The sequence below is a fragment of the Hemitrygon akajei genome, chromosome 21 (assembly GCF_048418815.1).
Source record: "Hemitrygon akajei chromosome 21, sHemAka1.3, whole genome shotgun sequence".
NCBI lineage: Eukaryota > Metazoa > Chordata > Chondrichthyes > Myliobatiformes > Dasyatidae > Hemitrygon > Hemitrygon akajei.
Genome location: NC_133144.1, coordinates 55675555 through 55698447, shown reverse-complemented (window position 1 = coordinate 55698447; position 22893 = coordinate 55675555). Strand labels below are relative to the sequence as shown.

The 22893-nt window shown below is 45.8% G+C and overlaps 1 protein-coding gene across 5 annotated transcripts in view; it reads right to left on the bottom strand.

The window, feature by feature from the left end:
• Window positions 1-22558, bottom strand: part of LOC140714315 (AT-rich interactive domain-containing protein 3B-like) — a 238305-nt gene extending 215747 nt beyond the window's left edge. For all 5 annotated transcript variants that reach the window (XM_073025454.1, XM_073025456.1, XM_073025457.1 and 2 more), the window contains exons 1-2: window positions 22338-22558; window positions 13999-14619 (exon numbers count right to left, since the gene is read on the bottom strand). In XM_073025454.1, coding sequence (XP_072881555.1) covers window positions 13999-14619; window positions 22338-22382 — 666 coding nt within the window. In that variant the 5' untranslated portion in view covers window positions 22383-22558. The remainder of the gene's footprint in view (window positions 1-13998; window positions 14620-22337) is intronic.
• Window positions 22559-22893: the final 335 nt, after the last annotated feature.

The window sequence follows — 22893 nt, the reverse complement described above, 5'->3', positions numbered from 1 at the left end:
TTCCCTTTAAAATTTTCCCCCTTCACCCTTAACCCATGTCCTCTAGTTTTTTTCTCCGCTAGTCTCAATGGAAAAAGCCTGCTTGCATTCACTCTATCTATACCCATCATAATTTTATATACCTCAATCAAATCTCCCCTCATTCTTCTACGCTCCAGGGAATAAAGTCCTAACCTATTCAACCTTTCTCTGTAACTCAGTTTCTCAAGTGATGATCAACCAATGATCAATAAAATCAGCATTTATTAGCGTGGACAGGGTGCCAAATGTGGTGATTTCCAGGGTTGTTCTAACCTACAACAGCATTGGTTTACTAAGCATCCACACAGAAACAGGACCGTTGCCAATTGCACACCATCCTCTCACCACAGCACCTTGGTGCAAGAGATTTAACGGGCGGTGCGTGTCGAAATGTGCACACTCGCACGGTAGCGGTAGGGAGAGGGCAGGGTGGCGTAACTGGATGTACTAAGTAACTTAATCAACGTCTGCACCGAGTGAAGCTTCCCTTTCTTTCTAAGAAGGGGGAAATTTAATATCGCTGTTTGGCAGGCAGATTAAACTGCCGTGGCTAACCTCAGTGCATGTGGGGAAACTCAATAGCCCAATTAGATGTTTAAACGGGAGCAAAGAGGAAAATAAACTGAAGGCGGACATCAAAGGAGGAGGAACTGTAGTAGCTGGTAAATTTGTTTTATCAGTGAAAGAAGAGTTTGGCATCAAAGTATCACAGTTCCAATCCCTCTCGCCCATCAGGAACCCTCTAATTACTGGTGTCAGGAGAGCAAAAACAAGAATGAAATGAAAGTAATGGAAAAAAAATTAATTAAAAAAACAGAAAAAAGGATTGAAATGAACATGAATGAAAAAAGACAGGGCAGCAATAGCTAATACGATAGGTCACATTTTTAAGAAAATTTAAGGTGCGGGGGTGAGGATGTCTGAGTTAAGTCTTTTATACAGAAAGTGGTAGATGCATGGAACACACTGCCAGGAGTGGTGGTAGAGGCAGATATATTCAGGCCATTTAAGAGACAGATAAGCAGATGGATGAAATACAATGGAGGGGTATAGTCCATGTAAGAGGGAAGGATTAGATGGAGTAGTTTAAAAGGGCACAACATCGTGGGCTGAAAGGCTGGAACTGTCCTGCGCTCTTCTAGGTTCAATGTTTGAACAGAAACAAGTGAGCTTCACCGTAATGCCCACTCTGGGTTGGGTTATTGGCACAGTTTCAATGGACTGGCCAGCTATGGAACGATAGCAGAAATGGCTGAAACCTTCCCAATGGTACCACACTGCAAGTCAAGTGAAGTTTATTGTCATTTAACTACATACATGTATATAATGTATACAAACACCTAATGTACACAGACAGCATTTCTTCGAACCAGGGTGTAAAACACAGTAGTACACACAACACATGATAATTTATGAAGGTAAGGATAAAATCTACAGATGAATCATGCATAAATAACAAATTAACATGCATAAATTAAATATTGTAAGGTATGGAACAGATTAACCAGCAATGCTTCGGATACGATGTGGCTGGGAATTTAGAAGCCTAATGGCCTGGGGGGGGGGGAAGAAACTGTTTCGCATCCTGACCATTCTTGCTTTTATGCCTCATCGTCTCCTGCCTGATGGTAGAAAGTCAAAAAGAATGCTGGATGGATGGGTGGGATCCTTCATAATACTGAAGGCCCTGTGTATACAGCGCTCTTGATAAATATCCCCGATGGATGGTAGGAAGACTCATATGATCCTCTCAGCTGTTCTCACAGTCCTTTGTAGGGACTTCTGGTCTGATGCTTGATGGCTCCCACACCAGGTGGAGATGCAACTTGTCAGGACTTTCTCCAAGGTGCTCCTGTAAAACGCAGTTAAGACGAGGTGATATTAAGGGACCAGGTGAGGTCATCCGTGATGTGAACTCCCAGGAACATGGGGTACTTAACTCCCTCTACGGAGGAACTATGTGATCACAGAGGGGGATGGTCTGTCTGCACCTTCCTGAAGTTTAAAAAAAAAAGTTCGCTCCAAAAATGCAATACCTAGAGAGATGACCTGATTTGACCTGGAGGTCTTAGGTCAACAGGAGTCATCAATCACTTTTACAGTCCATGGACAGTTAGTTTTCATGGTGTTACTGCCAGTTTGAGACTAAACTGTGCCCAATATGGTGGACCAAGGGGGGCAATTTAGGTGAAGGAAGAAGTACCTTGCGTGTACAATGGCAGGCTAATGATAATGGGGAGTGATCACCTGCTGTTCGCCCTTCGACACTCTTACGTCCCATCAAAAGATCTGGGTTCGAGTCCCACTCTGGAGAGTGAAGTAAAAGGCCTGGTCCAACATTGCTACTAAGCTCCATGGGAGTTCTGGAAAGAAAGAGGCAGCATCTCACGAAGTCACAGAACACAGAAAAAGGTCTTTTGACTATCACATCCCTGCAGGCCATCAAGTGTCCACCCACATAGCTTTCCATGCCTTGGTTATTCAAGAACTCGTCAAAATGATTGAATGTTGTGAGAATTTCTACCTTCACCACCCACTCCGGCAGTGAGTTCCAGATTCTAACACCCTGAGTGAAAATGTTTGTCCTTGTATTCCCTATAACCTTCAAATCCATAAAAGATGCCTTCTAATTATAAATAACCTCTCCCACAGGGAAAAGATTCCTATTTTCGGATGAGATATTAAATGTGACCCCATCTGCGCTCCCAGATATAAAGAAAATCCCGCGGAGAACAGCAGTGGAATTTTCCCTGGCATTGGGCCAACATTTAATTCCTCAGACGGCACCAAAAATGAAACTTGTGGTCTAACCTCACCGCAGCCTATGGGATCTTGCTGCATAAAATGCTGGCCACCACCTTTCCTATCTCTCTGTAATCCAACAGACACTGCGGCAAGGTGCGTTGGGTGAGAGCCAGGCCCGGGAGAGAGGCCTTCCTTCAACCTGAAGCATGGCGCCCTTCGACAGGGAACCTGTTGCCTCGGAAAAGCCCTCGCTGACAGATGCCAGCTAATTAAATTACGAGCTCAGCAACACTAAAGCACCTTCGTATTTGCACAGTTCAGTCAAAGACGCTCTCTTCTGACAGGCCAAGTACTGCTGGCACGGTGCAGCTATTAATCTTTTGATACTCATCCAAAACATAGCAGTTGTGCCAGAGGCTCTCCTCGGCTCGCTGTTCTTTGAAAGCTCCATTTGGCTTCTTGCCAACCATCACAGTTTCAATTTCCATGCTAACAGATGGCAGCGATTACTAGCTCTGGTTTGTGGTACTGTTACACTAATAGCCTCTCCACTCTGTCAAGAAAAATACTTGTCCCTATCTCTCAACACTCGCCTTGCTTTCCCCCTCCCACTCACCTCTCCCACCCACCCTGTCAAAGATGCTTAACCCATTTAGCACTGTAAAAACTCTTCGCAATTATCCCTCAGTGTAGCTAATCCTGTGGCAATTGAAACTGGAAATGCTCAGAGTTCTCGACCTTCTGCAAGTTCACACGACGACTTGATGGAATGGTGCCGTAGCCTTTAACACCACAATCCCACAGCTCCAAAGTTCAATCCTGAACTTGGGTGCTGCCTGGGTCGCACCTTGGATTCCACCCCACCCTAGATCCCTCCCCCCCTTCGCAGTGACGAGTTAACAAACGACAGTAAATCCCGAACACGAGAAGGGCTGCAGATGCAGGAAATCCAGAGTAATACACACAAAACACTGGAGGAGCTCAGCAGGTCGGGCAGCGTCAAATGGAAAGAGTAAATACAGTCGGCCTTCCTTATCCACGGGGAATTGGTTCCGGGACCCCCCCCCCCCCCCCCCCGCGGATACCAAAAAACGCGGATGCTCAAGTCCCTTATTTAACCTGTCTCAATGCGGTGGTCTTCAAGACACAGCGGAACACCGGACCTTATTTAACATGTATCACTGCGGTGGACTTTAGGACCAGGCGCAGTTCTGAAACCGCAGGGTTTCTGTTCACGAAAATAATCACGATCACGATTGAAAATAAAGTGGAAGTAATAAAGCGATTGGAAAGAGAGGTGAAACATCATTGGAAAAGTGCTAGGCTACAGGCTGTCAATGATCGGAACAATTTTAATGGAGCATTTGAAAGGCCCTGCCCCGAAGAAAGCTACAATTATTACTAAGCAATGCAGTGGTTTAATTATCGAAATACATACTTTTCTTAAGGGTTTTATATGCACAGAAAGGTAAAATATACACTATATACTAACAAACGTTTTACTAACTGAGGCTACATAATACTGGATGTACCTGTTCTGCATTCAAATCCGACTTAAAGACGGACTCAGGAACGGAACTCATTCATAACCCGGGGACTGCCTGTACTTTTAAATCATCTCTAGATTACTTATAATACCTAATACAATGTAAATACTATGTAAATAGTTGTTATACTGTATTGTTTAGGGAAAAATGACAAAAAAAAAAATAGTCTGTACATGCTCAAACAACGAGTGCTGGAGAGAGAACTTCCGGGTTTTCCCGATCCGCGGTTGGTTGAATCCGCGCACGCAGAACCCGCGGATAAGGATGGCCAACTGTAGTCGATGTTTCAGGCCAAGACCCTTCTTCAGCACTGACAAGGAAGGAGGAAGATGCCAGAATAAGAAAGTTAGGGGAGGAGAAAGAGGCTAGCTGGAAGCCAGGTGAGTGGGTAAAGTCAAAGAATCTGATAGGAGAGGAGAGCGGACAATAGGAGAAAGGGAAGGAGGAGGGGACCTAGGGAGAAGTGAAGTGATAGGTTAGAGTGAGGAACAGACAAGGGTGGGGAGAGAAAAGAGAGTTATTCGCCAGAAGGAGAAATCGATATTGATGCCCTCAGGTTGAAGGCGACCCAGATGAAATAGAAGCTGTTGCTCTCACTCCTTATTGTAAGTAAATGGTAAAAAGAATTAACCTAGAACACAAAGCAATAGGACACAGGAGCATGCCCTTCGGCCCAAGTCTATACCAAACTAAACACCAAATTACCGGTAAACTAATTATTTTCTTTCTCTCCATATTTATGTGTCTAACGGCCTCTTAAATGCCACTATTGAGTCTGTTTCTACCACCACCATCCTGGGCAGCCTGTTCTAGGCAGTGTGCAAAAATAAATCTCCCCACACATCACCTCCTCTAACCTTAAATGCATATTCTCTCATCCTTTTGACTACCTACTCTATTTATGCCTCTCATAATTTCATAGATCTCTGTCAGGTTTCCCCCTCAGCCTCTGACACTCCAAAGAAAACAGCCCAAGTTTGCCCAGCTCATATCCTCTTCTCCAGGAAACATCCTGGTAAACCTCTTCTGCACCCTCACCAAAGCTGCAACATCCTTCCTGTAATGGGGCAACAAGAATTGCACAAAGATCAAAGGGGAACTAATGGGCAAAAATGTAAAGAGAGAAAAGGTTGCGGGGTTCAAGGAAATAAGGAAGAGGAACAGGACTAATAGAGTTCCTCTCCTGGGAGTTGGCACAGATGCAAATGCTGTCCATTTGTAATATAACAAGCATTTAAAATATCCCACATCCTCTCTCAAGGTCAAGCTAACATGACAGCACAAGAGAGGAATTATAGGTGGAAAGACATGTTGTGATTCTGCAACAGGATATAGACTGACTGAGTGATTTGTCTAAAGCCCAGCAAATGTAGTTTAATAAAAGACACTGAAAATGAATGAACATACAGAATATAGAATAGGCCCCTCAGCCCAGTGCTGTGCTGACCTTTTCATCTACTCTAAGCCCAACTTAACCCTTCCCTCCTACATACCCCTCCATTTAGACCATAAGACATAGGAGGAGAATCAGGCCACTCAGCCAATCAAGTCTGTTCTGCCATTTCATCATGGCTGATTCATTATCCCTCTCAACCCCATTCTCCTGCTTTCTCCCCTTTAACCTTTGATCTTTGACTAACCTCTGCTTTAAATATACCCAATGACTTGGCCTCCACAGCCATCCGTGGCAATAAATTCGACATTCACCACCCTCTAGCTGGAGAAATTCCTTCTCAACTCTGTTCTCAATGGACATCCCTTGATTCTAAGGCTTTGCCCTCTGGTCCTAGACTCACCCATTATAGGAAACATCGTTTCCACATCCACTGTCTAGGCCATTCAATATTTGATTGGTGTCAAAAAGATTCCTCCCTCCCCCCCCCCCCCCATTCTTCTAAGCTCAATGAGTACAGGCCCAGAGCCATCAAATGCTCCTCAGCTGTTAACCCTTCCATTCACAGAATCATTCTCCTGAATCTCCTTTGGACCCCCTCCAATGCCAGCACATCTTTTCTTAGATAAGGGGCCCAAAACTGTTCAAAAAACTCTGTGTGATCTGACCAATGCTTTATGAAGCCTCAGCATCACATCCTTGTTCTTATATTCTAGTCCTCTCAATATGAATGCTAATAATGCATTTGCCTTCCTTACCACCAACTCAATCTGCAAGTTAACCTTCAGGGAATCCTGTACAAGGACTCCCAAGTACCTTTGCACTGATTTTTGAATTTTCTCCTCAATTAGAAAATAATCTATGCCTTTCTTCCTTCAAACATAGTGCATGACCATACTCTTCTCTACACTATATTCCTTCTGCCTATTCTTTGCCCATTCTCCAAATCTGTCCAAATCCTTCTGCAGACTCCCTGCTTCCTCAATACTACCTGTCCCTCTACCTATCTTTGTATCATCTGCAAACCTGGCTACAAAGCAACCTACTCTGTCATCCAAATCTCTGACATATACCGTGAAAAGAAGCGGTTCTAATACCGTCCCTTGCGGAACACCACCTGTCACCAGCAGCTAACCAGAATAGGCCCCCTTTACTCAGACTCTGCATCCTGCCAATCAGTCAATCTTCTATCCATGCTGGCATCTTTCCTGTAAGACCATGGGCTCTTATCTTGTACAGCAGCCTCATGTGCGGCACCTTGTCAAAGGCCTTCTGAAAAACTAAGTAAACAAAATCTACTGACTATGCTTTGTCTATGCTGCCTGTTATTTCCTCAAAGTATTCCAACAGATTTGTCAGGCAAAATTTCCTCATAAGGAAACCATGCTGACTTTGGCCTTCTTTATCACATGCCTCCAAGTACTCCAAAACCTTATCCTTAATAATGGACTCCAACATCTTCCCAACCACTGAAGTCAGGATAACTGGCCTTTCATTCCACTCTTAAAGAGTGGAATTTTCCAAACCTCCTGAACTATTCCAAAATCTAGTGATTCTTGCAAGATCATTACTAATGCCTCCACAATCTCCTCAGACACCTATTTCAGAACCCTGGAGTGCAGTCCATGTGGTCCAGGTGACTTATCTACCCCCAGATTTTTCAGCTTTAAAGGAAGCACCTTCCCCTTCTTGAATTTCTGGCATACTGCATACTTCCACAGTGAAGACTGACATAAAATACTTAAGTTCATCTGCCATTTCCTTGTCCCTGATTACTAACTCTCTAGCATCTTTTTTCCAACAATCTAACATGCACTCTTGCCTTTCTTTTACTTTTTATATATCTGAGAAAAGCTTCTAGTGTTTCCTTTGATTTTTTTTGGTTAGCTTACTTTCATCTTTTTTCTCCATATTGTTCTTTTAGTTGCCTTATGTTGATTTTTTAAAAGTTTGCAAATCCCTAACTTCTGACTAATTTTTTATATATGCCCTCCATTTTGCTTTCATGCTGTCTTTGACTTCCCTTGTCACCTAGGGTTCTTCCACCCTCCCTTTAGAATCTTTGGGATGTATCTGTCCTGCATCTTCTGAATTGCCACCAGAAACTCCAGCCATCACTGTTCTGTCCACATCCCAGCTAGTGTTCCCTCCCAATCAACTTAGGACTTCCTAATTCCCTTTACTCCACTGTAACATCTCTCTTTAGCTTCTCCCTCTCAAACTGCAGGGTGAATTTTATCATATTATGATCACTGCCTCTCAAGGGTTCCTTTAACTTAAGCTCCCTAATCAAATCCAGTTCATTATACAACACCCCAATCCAAAATTGCCTTTCCCCTAATTCACTCAACCACAAGCTGCTCTAAAAAGCCACCTAATAGGCATTCTATATACCTCTCTTGGGATTCAGCAGCAACCAAATTCTCCAAATCTACCTGCACACTGAAATCCCCCTATGACTATCATAACATTGCCCTTATTACATGTTTTTCTCTATTTCTCACTGAAATTTCTATCACACATCCTTGTTACTGTTCAAAGGTCTGTATATAACTCCCACCAGGGTCTTTTTACCCCAGCAGTTTCTTAACTCTACCCACATGGATTCCACATCTTCTGATCCTCTGTCACATTTTCCGAAGTATTTGGTTTCATTTTGTATTAACAGAGCCACATCACCCCTCTGCCTACCTGCCTATCCTTTCGATACAACGTGTATCTTTGGATATCAAGGTCCCAACTATGATCGATTTTTAGGCATGTCTCAGTGATGCATACCCGCCAATCTCTACCTGAACTACAAGATCATTGGCCTCATACTGCAATAGGCGCGCATTTAAATACCTTCAGTCCTGTACCAATCATCCTGTTTGGTTTTGTCCTCATGTTATCTTTCACCTCATCCCACTGACTGTAACGTTGCCCAATCATCTGTCATTTTACACATTACGTGAACTTGAATACCAACTGCTCCATCCTCAACATTATCACTGGCTCCCATCCCCCTGAAAAATTAGTTTTCTATCATCTTACTTAAATTCCTCTAAACACCCTGGCAGGCTACTCCACATAACACCCTGTAAAAACTTACCTCTGACAAACCCCTTATACTTTCCTCCAATCACCTTAAAAATATAACCCTTGGTAAAAGACATTTCCACCCTGGGGAAAGGACTCTGGCTATCCACTCGATCTATGCCTCATCACTTTTTACACCTCTATCAAGTCATCTCCCATCATCCGTTCAACCTGTCCTCATATGGCATGCAGTCTAGTCCAGATAGCATCTTGGCAAATCTGATCTGCACCCTCTCTAAAGCTTCTACATCCTTCCTATAATGAGCTGAATGGAGTTTAGACTGACCTTGGTTTTCTAGTGCAGGAATCCCAGATGGTCCAATGGGTAGTTGAGAAGGCAAATGGCATTTTGGTCATTACTGCAAAGGGGTTGAAGCTTAAGAGCAGGAAGTTTTTGTTATAGTGAAGGGTATTGGTGAGGTCACACTTGGAACACTACAGCTAGGTTTAGTCCCCTTACCTATAGGAAAGATGACATAGCTTTCAACCCACCTACCTTCCCCCTCACCTGGCTTCACCCATCACCTTCTAGGCTGTACTCCTTCCCCTCCTCCCACCTTCTTATTCTGGCTTCTTCCCTCTTCCTCTCCAGTCCTGATGGAAGAGTTTCGACCTAAAATATCACCTGTTATTTATTCCTTCGTATAAATGCTGTCTGACCTGCCAAGTGTCTCCTGGATTTTGTGTGCTATTCCAAATGTGGATTCTTCTTTTAAACAAGCAACACACTGATTTCCAATAGTGTAGTTTTTTTTTCTGTGTTTTTTTTTTACGTAGTTCAGTCTAGTTTTTGTACAGCGTCATGTAACACCATGGTCCTGAAAAAACGTTGTCTCATTTTTACTATGTACTGTACCAGCAGTTATGGTTGAAATGACAATAAAAGTGACTTGACTTGACAAAGGGCCCTGAAGAAATGAAAGGAGATGTTTCTAACTTGTACTTGCCTGAAGGATTCTTGATGCAAGATTAAAGTTGGACTACAAATTCTAGCATGCAGTGGAGCATGAACTAAAAAGGAAATGGAAGTAGACAGCAGCAATGGTTTCAGTCCTACTACCCCCATCTCATCCAGAAATATCAACTGAAGCAAAACAGGAAAGAGTCAACAGGGTTGAAACAAGGACTCGGTTCGAAACGTCAACAGGTCACTCTTTTCCCTTGATGCTGCCTGGCCTGCTGAGTTCCTTCAGCATTTTGTGAGCCATCCTTTGGATTTCCAGCATCAGACTTTCTTGCGTTTGAATGGAGGCAAGATCCCAGGGAACAAGTGAGCGTGGAATCCAGGAGCCGGGGGGGACGGAGGAAGTTTGGAACGTGTACAGTGGACTTAGGCAAAACGGGACGCGAGAATGATCGAAGCCAAAGATCAGGGAAGAGATATAACATAAAGCATAGAACAGCAGAGTACAGGCCCTTCAGCCCATAATGTTGTGCCGATCTTTTAACCCATGTCTTGGTGGATGGCTCTCCAATTTTCTTTCATCCACATACCCAAGCGTCTCATAAATGTCCCTAATGCATCTGCCTCTACTAGCACCCTGGCAGGGCTTCGCACACACTCACTACTCTGTGACTAGCCCTGCACATCTCCTTTGAACTTACCTCTTCTCACCTCTAGTATTAAACATTTTGACCTTTCACTGTCCACGCCTCTTACTTCTGTGAGATCTCCCACCACCCCAGAGAAAACAACTCAGTAACCGTCCAACGCCTCTTTTATAGCGCTTGCACTCGCAACCAGACCGCATCCTGGTAAACCTCTCCTGCTCCCTCTACAAAGACCCTCATCCTCCCTGTACTGAAGCAACCAGAACTGAATGCAATGAGATGTGTTTCTTTATCCGCTTTGTGGAATCAAGTAATTGTTAACAGGATTGCCATGAGATGAAGGCTGGCACCGTGCACCGACAGACCTCTCAATAAACAATGCAACAAGGGACTTTGACTGAGGGATAAAAATCAGCTGACTTGCCCTGTAAAACAACCTACACACTCACTAATAGAGCAAATCAGGCTTTAGTTTAGGATCCCATCCCCAGGATAACCTTTCCAACAAGGCCGCATTCACTTGGCAGTGTGGTCCAGGTGACGGCAATATACACCAAGACTTTCCAACGTGCTTCGAAAGGATCCCATATTCTAGGTCTCCCATTCTTTTCCTGGGTAGGAGTGGGCTTGTTGTGAAGCAGCGGGCATTTATACCTGATCCCTGATTGCTGGATTGCTTCTGATGGCCATTTTGAATCAACCCCCACTGCTTGGGAAGTGGAGGTATAGAGCAACATCAGTGGTGCAGCCCTCTGGTGCTGTCTGTGTGGAGTTTGCATGTTCCTTCTATGCTCCAGTTCCAAAGATGTGCTGGTCGATTAGTGTCCTGGGCAGCAGGAGAATTGGGTGGGGGGGGGGGGGGGTGATGGGCATGTGGGAAGGAATGGGTCAGGAAAATAAGATTGATGAGTTTGCCCAGCTGGGAGCCAGCATAAACAATGGGCTGAATGGCCTCCCACTGTGCTGTAATACTATGACAGAAGCACAAAAGAAGAATTCAGCTAGACTGAGGTTGTCAAGTTTATTTTCCCCTGTAAGAAAGATGTCAATGAACTCAATATTTTTATGACCACCACCCTTTTAATTTAAAGTCTCCTTTCAAATGCATAGCCACTACATAATTGTAGGCAATTTGTTGGGAATGCAAAAATACTTACAACAAAAGTCAAACTTCAAGCTAATATGCTGAATGCGTCTCCTAGAAGGATTGCAGGTATATTAGAGATACAATCTTGGGTCTTTGACAAACAAGAGGTACACAGCATCAGTAACCAGAGCAGACAGATTCAAAATTAATTCCTTCTTGCATCCCTCCCCCTTTTAAGAATAAAGGGTGAAGATGAAATGTTGTCCTTCTGAACAAGTAAATCAGATCAGGAGGAGGATGCAAGTGGCAGAGCAGGCTCAGTACAAATATTCAAAATAAAAATCAGATGTATTCATGGAAAAAGCCAAAATATCTGCAGGGCTACAGAACAGTTTCCAGTAGAGAATTCAATTGTGGGGCTCCTCCAGTGGGCCAGCATAAGCTGATGTGATAAATGGCCTCCCATCCTGCAGAGGGTGATGCACCTCTGGGTCTTCTCACAGGGAGTGAAGAACTTCTGGAATTTATCTACCTCCCAGCTGGTCACAAGGTCAGAGTTGTACATATTTGGCCCACATCTTACTCGACCTTTCTTACCCACGTACCTCTCCCACTGTCTTTTTAGCTGTTCTTAACTGTTGTGGTGGAAGTAGGATCACTGAAAGTGATTAAAGAGGAGGTAGATAAACTACTGAAAGACTGGGCAATCGAGGGCCCTTCCGACAGAGGAAGAGTTGAGGCCTCAGACAGATCAATTATGATTGTATGGAATGCCAAGTAGAGTTGAAGGACCTGGTGCCTTATTCTCTTCCTACTTGTGCTCCTGCTCCTACTCCAATGAATCAGGAGAATCAGACTGCTGGAGGAAGTCAGCCACTCAGGCAGCATCTATGCAGGGTACCTATGGTATCTAACAGTCAACGTTTTAGTCTGACACCCCTCATTAGGACTCTGGGGCGGCACACTAGAGTAATGGTTAGCCCCCGCTACAAGATTGTGCCGCAATTCCCGCTGCTGCCTGTAAGAAGTCTGTACCTTCTTCCTGTGACCGCGTGGGTTTTCCCCCAACTGCTTCAGTTTCCTCCCACATTCCAAAGATGCAAGGGCTAGGATTAGTACGCTGTGGGTATTCTGTCGGTGCCAAAAGCATTGGGAGACTTGCAGCCCCCCCAGCACATATTGGTACTTTGTTCACCTTTGACACAAAATGAGGAATCACTATGTTCTGATGTGACAAGTAAAACTAATCTGTGTTTATTCCCCTCCACAGACGGGGCCTAACACGTTGAATTCCTCCAGCATTTGATGTGTGTTACTCTGGATTTCAGCATCCGCAGAATCAGAATCAAGTTTATTCTCACTGACAAGCAGTAAAATCTGTTGTTTTGTGATAGCAGTACAGTGCAGGATGTGAAAATTACCATAAGCTGCAACAAATATAGTGCAAATTTGTATCTTTCAGGTTCCCATTTTTGCTAGCTTGCTTATCCAAATCTAATTAGAAGCTCGTACAGCAGTGAGGATGCTGTAGCCCTGCCTCTGTACCAACCTTTCTCTAAAACCACCAATGAAGAGGAGTTGTCTACCATCTGGGCAACACAGGAGCAGGTTAACAGGATAGCTCACACACACAGCAACATCCACATTCTCCTACATCATCTGAAGAATTTGTTTCCTTGAGGCAAGTTTCTGCCAACCAATTTCAACCTCCAATGCTGAACGACTTCCCCCGTTTTACAAATGAAAAAAAAGATCAATTGCCCCGAAGTTTTCAGAGAGTCAAAACAGAAGAGGAGTCATTCAGAAAGACCAACTTGAACACTTGATACTATTTTTACTTCACCATTTACAAATTTCACAGATCACGCTTAATGCCGTTGTCGTCAATCCAACAGACCAAAAAAAGTGTCTTTATTCAATAGCATCTACGGTCTTTTATCAGTCTGATCACTATACCACTCGGGACTGCAGCACTATAACTATCCTCTGAAATGGAGAAGTGAGATACTCGGTTATTTCATAACTAGCTTCCCCAACACCAGAACACTGGGGATCAAGAAGGTTCCTCACACCACCTCCCGAATGACAACCAATGGTGCCCCTGTCAGTGACATCCACATCGCCAAAAGAGTAAATATATTAAAAATTGCACAAAGAGCTGTGGAAGTGATGCATCAGTACACTCATACAATAAAAATGGCACAGCAGAAATGAGATTATAAAGCCAATACTGTTGCACAGCATACCATATGTTCTGCTTTCTACACACATTCCCCAGACAGCCTTCTGAATCCCAGAAAAGAATGCTTTCAATGTTAAATTGAACAGCAAACCATCACAGATCTGATGTCCAAATGTGGCTGAGGAACATTGGAGACAGCGCCATTCACCCTAGTACAGATTGGGAACATGTTATGTGAATGCATGCCAGCTGAGCGAGCCGACTCCAATAGAGATTTCCCCCACTCCTCACTCCTTCCATTTCACGTTGCAGGGATTCAAGAAAGATTACCACACGGCGTGTGAGCATTTAATTTTGGCGGCTTTATGATCAAGGTATATGGGAAGTGAATTACCTGTTTGAACTGTTCTTCGTAACCCCACTCGTGGTGGCCAGGGGGCGACTTCGAATGTGCTTGACTTGGCGAAATAGACTGAGTGCTTCCTGGTTGCTGGGATTGTCCACTAACAGACGGGCGGTGGGCAGGGGGTAGCCTCTGAGGCGGCACAGCTGAGGCTGCCTGTTTCCTGAGATATTCCTCCTCCTCGTCCTCCTCCTCCTCCTCTTCTTCATCATCCTCATCCTCATGGCCTCCTCGTGCCATCCCCTCATCCTCCATTTCACTGCCCGGGTCCTCGCCCTCAAAGGCGTCGTCTTCGGGATCAGAATCCATGCTGTTCTTATCGGTCACCCGCGGGAGGCTGGGCCCGGCGGCCAAGGTTCTGCTGCCCAGGGTTGCCGGGGACGACCGGGAGGAAGGGGCCAGCACAGCTTGCTGGGCAGCAAACTGCTGAGTGTAGAAAATGTGGGCTTCCCGGAGCCCTCGGTCCTTCCTCTCCCTTCCCTCCATCTCCAGACGAGCCTGTTGCTGTCTCTGCAAATGTTCCATCACAGCCTCCAGCTTCATTCCCTGATGGTGGAGCTGAGAGTTTCCAGCCAGAACCAGATTTAATCCTTCTCCCGTCAACAAGCCAGGCTGTCAAAACAAGGCGGCAAAAATTAAACACAATTCAGTACCGGGCGAAAGAAGTGGGGTGGGAGAGGGGGCAACGGGGGAGAAGCACGGTTGCATATTGGATAACATAAGGAGGGTTACAGTGTCTGCAACCTGGGTTTAGTCTGCCAGTCTGTGGGGAGTTTGTACATTCTCCCTGTGATAGAGTGGGCTCTGCAGGTTTCTCCCACATTCCTACGACATATGGGTTAGTAGGTTAATTGGTCACATGGGTATAACTGGACAGCACGAGCTCATTGGCTGGAAGGCCCTGTTACCATGCTGTATCTCTAAATAAAATAAAATTAATTACAATGATATCAATGGGACCTTATAATCGTAAACATTTAAAGAGATAAGGGCCAAACACAGGCAAATATGGCTACCTTAGATTGGCATCTTGGTTGGCATGGGCAAGTTGGGCCAAAGGGCCAGTTTCCATACTGTATTACTCTATGTTGGGACTGTGCTACCTTCCCACTAAAGTGTGACAGCATATGCTGTTATCAAAGCTCAGAAGGCCACTTATTCAATTTGGCCCCAAAATTCTTTTGGTTACCAATGGTGGCAATGCCTTCACTTGCCAAGGCCTTACGCTTTGAAACACTCTACAGGCCCTCAAACCTCTCTGTCTTTCCTCATATTTAAAATTCTCCATGAAACCTCTCCCTTCAGTCAAATGTTCTCTCATCAGCTCAGTATCTGTTTACAGAGCTCAGCAATCTTGTTGTTTGAAGCATTTGGGGTTGCTTCTACACATCAGAAAGGTGTTAAATGAATTGGAAGAGGCTGTTGTATTGCTACCAAGTGTTGCAATCCAGTATTTAGCAACTAAGCAACAGGTGTAGACCACCCAGCCATGAAAGCATAGCGGTTAGCACGATGCTTTACAGTACAGGCGACCCAGGTTCAATTCCCACCTCTGCCGGTGAGGAGTTTGTACGTTCTCCCTGTGTCCGCATGGGTTTCCTCCAGGTGCTCCAGTTTCCTCCTACAGTCCAAAGTCTGGTTAATTGGTCATTGTAAATTGTCCCGTGATTAGGCGCAGATTAAGTCAAGGATTGCCGGTCGTCACAGCTCAAAGGGCCAGAAGGGCCTATTCCATGAATGGAATTCTCAATGAATAAATAAATAAACTAACATCTGCATCTCAACTCCACAAACCCAAATCGCATTCTCAGGCAACACACACAAAATGCTGAAGAAACTCAACAGGTTAAGCAGCATTTATGGAGAGGACTAATTAGTCAATGTTTCAGGCTGAGACCCTTCAGCAGGGGTGTCCAAAACCTGCAGAATTTCCTGTGTTTACCAATTTCATTCCATTTTGCAATTTGCACTTCCAACCCCAGCAGGAGCCAGGGAAAGTGTCCCGACTTCTACTGATTTTAAATCTGAATAACCTGCCTCTGGGTTAGAGAAACGGTTCCCCTGTCTTAACCCCACCCAGACTTCCACCTTACCTTTCAGTCAGGGTTTCTCACCAACTGCCTATCAAACCCTTTAATCATCATAAGCACCTCAAATCTGATCACCCGTTAATATTCTGTAAATTCTTGTTGGAAAGACTGAAGATAAATTGTCACACAATTTTAATCCCACCCAGACTTGGTCATCAAGCACAAAATCCAGTCACTCGGCAACCAAAAATACTTAAAATGAATCAATTATCATAATTACAAGGTTATAACTTAGACCTATGGTGAACTAACATGGGAGATATTACCTTGGATTATAACAAGAGTGTAACTCACTAGCATCTGACTAATACAGCTTCCAAGCTGCAGAAACCCATAACCATTTTGATGTCTACTCCATTTCAGGGCACTGACACTGAAATTAGTTTTACTGAAAAAGCTACTATTTATAATTGTAACAGAATTTAGTTGCAATAAATAACTTCCCAATCAACATTGTGTTTTCACAGTGGAGCAACTTGTAGGTCTGCTGGAGGAACTCGGGCAGCATCTATCAAGAGACTTAAAACAGTCAATGTTTCAGGTCAAGACCTGTCACCAGCCCTGATTGGGCAAGATTTGTCTTCAGCAGCAGTGCGATACTCCCTCAATAGTGGAGTGGGGAGATTGGACTGGAAGCATTGCTGAAGCCTCAGTAACTGGATTTGAACTGAGGATAATACACCCAGTGGTCACTTTATTAAGTACACCTGTACACTTGCTCGTTTAATGCAAATATCTAACCAGACAATCATGGGGCAGCAACTCAACGTACAAAAGCATGCAGACAAGGTCAAGGAGGTTCAGTTCAATCATCAGAATGGGGGAAAAGAAATGTGATGTCACGTACACACCAGCAGCCAGTTAATCTACCAACCTCCATGTACAGCGGAAACCCACATGGCCACAGGGAGAACGTGCAAACACCACAGAGAAAGCTGAAAGGTCAGGATCGAAACTGGGTGACTGGAGCTGCGAGACACTGGCTCGACTAGCAGCGCCGGTGTCTGACTCGTGTCACTTGACAAAATATCATGAGTATGTGGCATCTCCTCACTTGACTGCAAGAAGCAGCCGAGTGTTGTGGACACAGCCCAACACATCACAAAAACCAGGCTCCCCTCTGCGGATTCCGTCCACACTTCTCGCCGTCTCGGTAAAGCAGCCAGCAGAATCAAAGACCCTGCCCTGCCCAGACGTTCTCTCTTCTCCCCTCTCCCATTGGGCAGAGGGTACAAAAGACCACCAGGCTCAAAGACGGTTTCTAACCCACTGTTGTTATCTTACCCTTGTACAAGATGGACTGCACTTTCTCTGTTGCTTTTACACTCTACTCTGCATTTTTATAGTTTCACCTTATTCTATTGTAATCATTTGATATATAAACAGGATGCAAGATGAACTTTTCACTGTATCTTGGTACATGTGACAAATAGAAATGAAAACCAAACCAATATTGATATAACCAAATGCAAAGTTTCTAATAAATAAATATTTTCCACAGTTACATACATTTCCAGCAGAGAGGGAGGGTGTAAGTGCAAAGTATAACCACAATCAATGATTTAATTGAGGAGGGTGCATTTTAAAAATAATGCATGCTGTGTTAGAAGGCAGGAAGGTATAAAGGGTTCAACTTGAAATAAAATGCATTTGGGTTAGGTCTTCGAAATGCCTCGACATGCTTCACGTAGAATGACTGATCGCCTTCAGTTCCTTATCAGTGGAAATCACATTATTGGCTTTCAACAAACTACAAAATATGTGCCACCATTATTGGGGGTAACTGACCTCAGACTACACACGACACCCCAGATCAAACCTTATAAATCTCCTCGTACGTCCCACCTATCAGAAGGTTGCACTAAAGCCTTAAAGCCCTCTTTCAAGTAAAATGCAAAAACACGAAGACTAAATGTTTCATTCCGTTGACAAATCTTTCCGCACCTTTGTTTCTTCCTTTGATTTCCTCCACTCCTTCAAGCATCTAGTTCCTACACCTGGGAAATTCCTTGCATTTATCCCCGAGACAACATTTCTAAACACATTAATTGCTCATTATGTCACTGTGGGCTGTGGGAACTTGTTTCATTGCAGATTAGCTGCTGTATGTCCTCTCTTCTGCTGCTTGCTCACTGCAATTCTGTGAAGAAGTTTAAGGCATTGTATTGCACTAAGTAGAAATTATTAGCAGAATTTTGTGTGTGATAGAGACCGGAGGAGAAAGAGGCTGAGTGAGAGATATTTGGGGGTGGGGGGGGGGGGAGAGGGAGGGAGAGGGAGGGAGAGAAGAGAGAACAAGCCTGAAAGAAGCTAGGGAAAACAGGGGGGAGCCTGAGAGAGATTGGGGCAGAGAGAGGGTGAAGTGAGAGAGACTAGGGGAAAGATGGGGAGCCTGAGATAGACTGGTGGAGGTGGAGAGGGGAAAAAAAACAGGGGGGCGGCTCCTGAGAGAGGATGAGTGAGAGAATGAGAGTGAGAGAGAGAAACGGGGGGGGGGGGGAAGAAAAAGGAGGACAGTGAGAGACTGAGAGACAGGAGCAGTTTACTTCTATGGATAACTGGTGAAGGGGGAAGGGAAATGGCAGGGGTAAATGACACCACAACTTATGGTTTGACAATAGTGATTTTCCTCTCTAAAAAAAAAATCATGCTAAATCAATTATACTGATTAAAAATGCAATTGGCAAGAGTATTTTAAGAGTATTTTAGTACCGATCACGTTGAAATGTATACGACACTCCTGAGACTGCATTCTTGGCCCAAAACGTCAACTGTTTACCCTTTTCCATAGACGCTGCCTGGCCTGCTGAGTTCCTCCAGCATTTTGTGTGTGTTGCTTGGATTTCGAGCATCGGCAGGTTTTCTGTTTGTGACTGAAGCACAGAAATCATTGTTGAGATTGAGTATGTAGTGTAAAGATGTTTCTCTTGGCTGGGGTCAGTCTCAAAACAATTCAAAAAATAGCAAGTTTCTTCGCATAAAGTGTGGTGACTCTTTAGAAAGCCAAGGACTAGGGAGGGGCAACACACACAAAATGCTGGTGGAACACAGCAGGCAAGGGCAGCATCTATACGGAGAAGCACTGTCGAAGTTTCGGGTCTGAGACCCCTCGTCAGGACTAGGGAGGGACAACACACACAAAATGCTGGTGGAACACAGCAGGCCAGGCAGCATCTATAGGGAAAAGCACTGTCGACGTTTCGGGCCGAGACCCTTCGTCAGACCAAGGATGGTACTTGAGCGTCATTCAGCACAGAAACAGGCCCTTCTGCCCACGGAATCTGCACTGACCATTAAGCCATTTGACTTGGTCCCATTTTAGTTATTTAGAATTTATTTTTATTTGCTTCTAATTTTCCAGTATTTTAATTTAGTGTAACTTTTTTTATTTAGAGATACAGCACAGTAACAGGCCCTTCTGGCCCAAAGAGTCCCGCCACCCAGTTACACCCATATGACCAATCGACGGGCCAACCTGTAGATTTGGAATGTGGGAGGAAACCAGAGCCCCAGAGGGAAACCCACATAGTCACGGGGGAGGATGTACCAACTCAGCAGACAGCAGCGGGACTGAACCCAGTTTGTTGGCACTGTGATGGTGTTACGCAGACCGCTATGGTACCACGACACACTTCGACACATGACCCCCCCCCGTCAGAATCCACCAACTCACAAATTACCACAGGCAACGAACACACCAACTCACATACCGCTGAGATGTGGGAGCAAGCCCACACGGTCACAGGGAAAACACGCAAGCGTCGGAGAGAGAGCACCAGAGATTGGGGTGCGAGGGCACCGGCGCTACCCACCGTGCCAGTTACCCAATTCCGTTCAAGAAGAAACAGAACGACTGTTAACACAAAGGGCACCCAATGCAGGAAGTGGCACAGAGGTAAAAGTTCTGCCACGATCCTGTTACACAGCAGAACAGGATTGAGGGACCAAATGAACAACCCCTGCTCTATCTCTCACCCTTTTACACTCCGACTGACCAGAGGTCAGAGGGGAACTAGGCCAGTCTGCTCTGCCATTCCATCATGGCTGATGTATTTTCCCTCTCAGCCCCATTCTCCTGCCTCCTTCCTGTTACCTTTGACACCCTTTCTAATCAGGAACCTATCAAACTCTGCTTATATACATTGATTGGCCTCCACAGCCATCTGTGGCAATGAACTCCACAGATTAACCACCCTCCAGCTGAAGAAACTCCTCATCTCTATTGTAAAAGAATCTTTGTATTCTGAGGCTGCACACACGATCCTAGACTCTTCCACTATTGGGAAATGCTCTCTTTTTGGGCCTTTCAATAGATTTCTGAGTACCCTCCCCCTCCATTTGCAGCTCAACATGACTAGTATCCACAAAAAATGACTGAAAGAACACCACAAATTGGACTGTACTTCACCCCAATTAACCTGGTTGGCACCCTTGCACTTCATTTATCTAGCTGCCATGCACTTTCTGTTACTGTAACACAATATTCCGCAGGCTTTTATACTTACTCCCTCAAATAGAAAGATCTATCTTGATTGGATACACCAAAAAAAGCTTTTCACTGTTATCTGGATGCATAATAACCAAATATCTAGTTTGTCTAAGTTTGTGCGGGGGGGGGGGGGCATGTGGCCATGGGGCAGAGGGGGGAGGGGGGAGGCAAAGAGGGTGTGAGGTAGAGGGGGAGGAGAGAGTGGGTGTTGTGGAGGAAAGAGTGGATTTGGGGAGGAAGGGGGAGTAGGGTGGTGAGGAGGGTGAAGGGGTTGAGGAGGGAGGGGGGTTTGTGAGGGCAGCAAGTAGGGAGGAGAGAGGAGGAGAGAAAGGAAGTGGGGGGAAGTGAAGTAGGTGAGGTGTGGCAGAGGAGAGGTTTGAGAAGTTGGGAGAGAGATGAGGGAGTGGGTTCGGGGAAGCAGGGTAGGGGATGAGGGGTGGGTGAGAGGGAGGAGGAGGGAGAGAGAGAGAGGGAGGAGGGGAGAGAGAGGGAGAGAGAGCGAGGGGGTGAGTGGGGGCGAGAGACGGAGGGAGGGAGTGGGGCGAGAGACGGAGGGAGGGAGTGGGGCGAGAGAGGGAGGGGAGTGGGGCGAGGGGAGGGAGGGAGTGGGGCGAGGGAGGGAGGGAGTGGGGCGAGGGAGGGAGTGAGGGGTGAGGGGCGAGGGAGGGAGGGAGGGAGTGGGGCGAGAGAGGGAGGGAGGGAGTGGGGCGAGGGAGGGAGGGAGTGGGGCGAGGGAGGGAGTGAGGGGTGAGGGGCGAGGGAGGGAGGGAGGGAGTGGGGCGAGAGAGGGAGCGAGGGAGTGGTGCGAGAGAGGGAGCGAGGGAGTGAGGGGCGAGGGGAGGGAGGGATGTGAGGGCGAGGGAGGGAGGGAGTGAGGGGCGAGGGAGGGAGGGAGTGAGGGGCGAGGGAGGGAGGGAGTGAGGGGCGAGAGAGGGAGGGAGTGAGGGGCGAGAGAGGGAGGGAGGGTGCAGTGAAGGGGTGAATGTGAAAGGAGTTTGAGGGAAAGTGGAGGGGGACTGTGAGAGGGAAAGGAAGGATATGAGTCAAGATCCGTGTGGGGAAGAATTCGAGAAGGGAAGACAGCGCGAGTTAAAGATAGTCGGAAAGAAGTGGGAACGCAGCTTTGTGAAACCTAACTCTCTTCTGCCAGAGGCAATTAGCGATTCGCTCTCAGATCCAACATCACCAACGCAAACCTGTTCAGTCAAACCCTGTTAATTTTCACGAGAAGTTTTCCTGCAAGCGAAACATGTTATTTTTAAACACGTTTCACAATATATGCAACATCGCTGTTCTCCTACCCTGCTCTGAAGATTAGACAAGGAACTGGCTGCAAACAACGGGGGGAAGAATCACCAACTCAACACATTTTGATCACACTTTTGTTTGGAAATAATTGCGACAAAACAAACAGGCTCAGAACCACATTAAAAGAAAATAACCCGACGTGGATATTTACTGAGATAACAACCTTTGCCAGGCAGTTTGACATAAGAGTACCTACCAGCTTTCAGACTTGCTATTGCCCCTGGTTTAATCGAAGAACACTTTTAAAAAATATATATGTATATATGTTCTTAAAGTTTTACGGAGTTGCCCCCTTGCAATGTGCAGTTGCAGAGGTGTTCGGTAGCTGGTCGCTTGCAACCCGCGATGTCCCCATTTGCCTCCGCAGTCTCTCTCTTACCACTTTTACATTCAGCGCCTCGGAGATCGCCAGAACCCGAACAGATTCCCACCCCTCCCCTTACCATGGGCGCCGTACTGCTGGTCACAGACTCCGTGTTGTCCACCATACCGAATCAGGGACACCATGCATGTGCACACAGTCCACACACGCACAAAGGTAAGGCGGACGCCAACTCCCAAGGCAAAATAGATCGGGCACAACCATAAAAGCAAAATTCACCAACCCCTTCCCCTAATTACTCGCATTTTTTCCCAACACTATTAAATATCAATCCCAGCATGCAACAAGTCTGGAAGGTCGCGCCTGCGTGGATCTGGGTGTCCCTTCTATGCAAATGTCCAGAGATGCGGAGATGAATGTGATTCAAGCGGAGCTGTCCGCGTTCACGGCGGCCGGGCGCGCTCCGGCTTGGCTCCGGCTCGGCTCCGGCTCCTGTCCGGCTCCCGGCCGGGCAGGGGCATGGCAGGGTGGCGTGGGTCGCGACCGAGGGGGACAGGGGGAGTGCGGGAGGAGAGAGAGAGAGGATCCGGGAGACGGGGAGCGAGATAAGGCGAAGGAAAGTGGCTGGAGAGGGAGATAAGGGGGAAGGAAAGTGGGGGAGCGGAAAGTGAGATAAG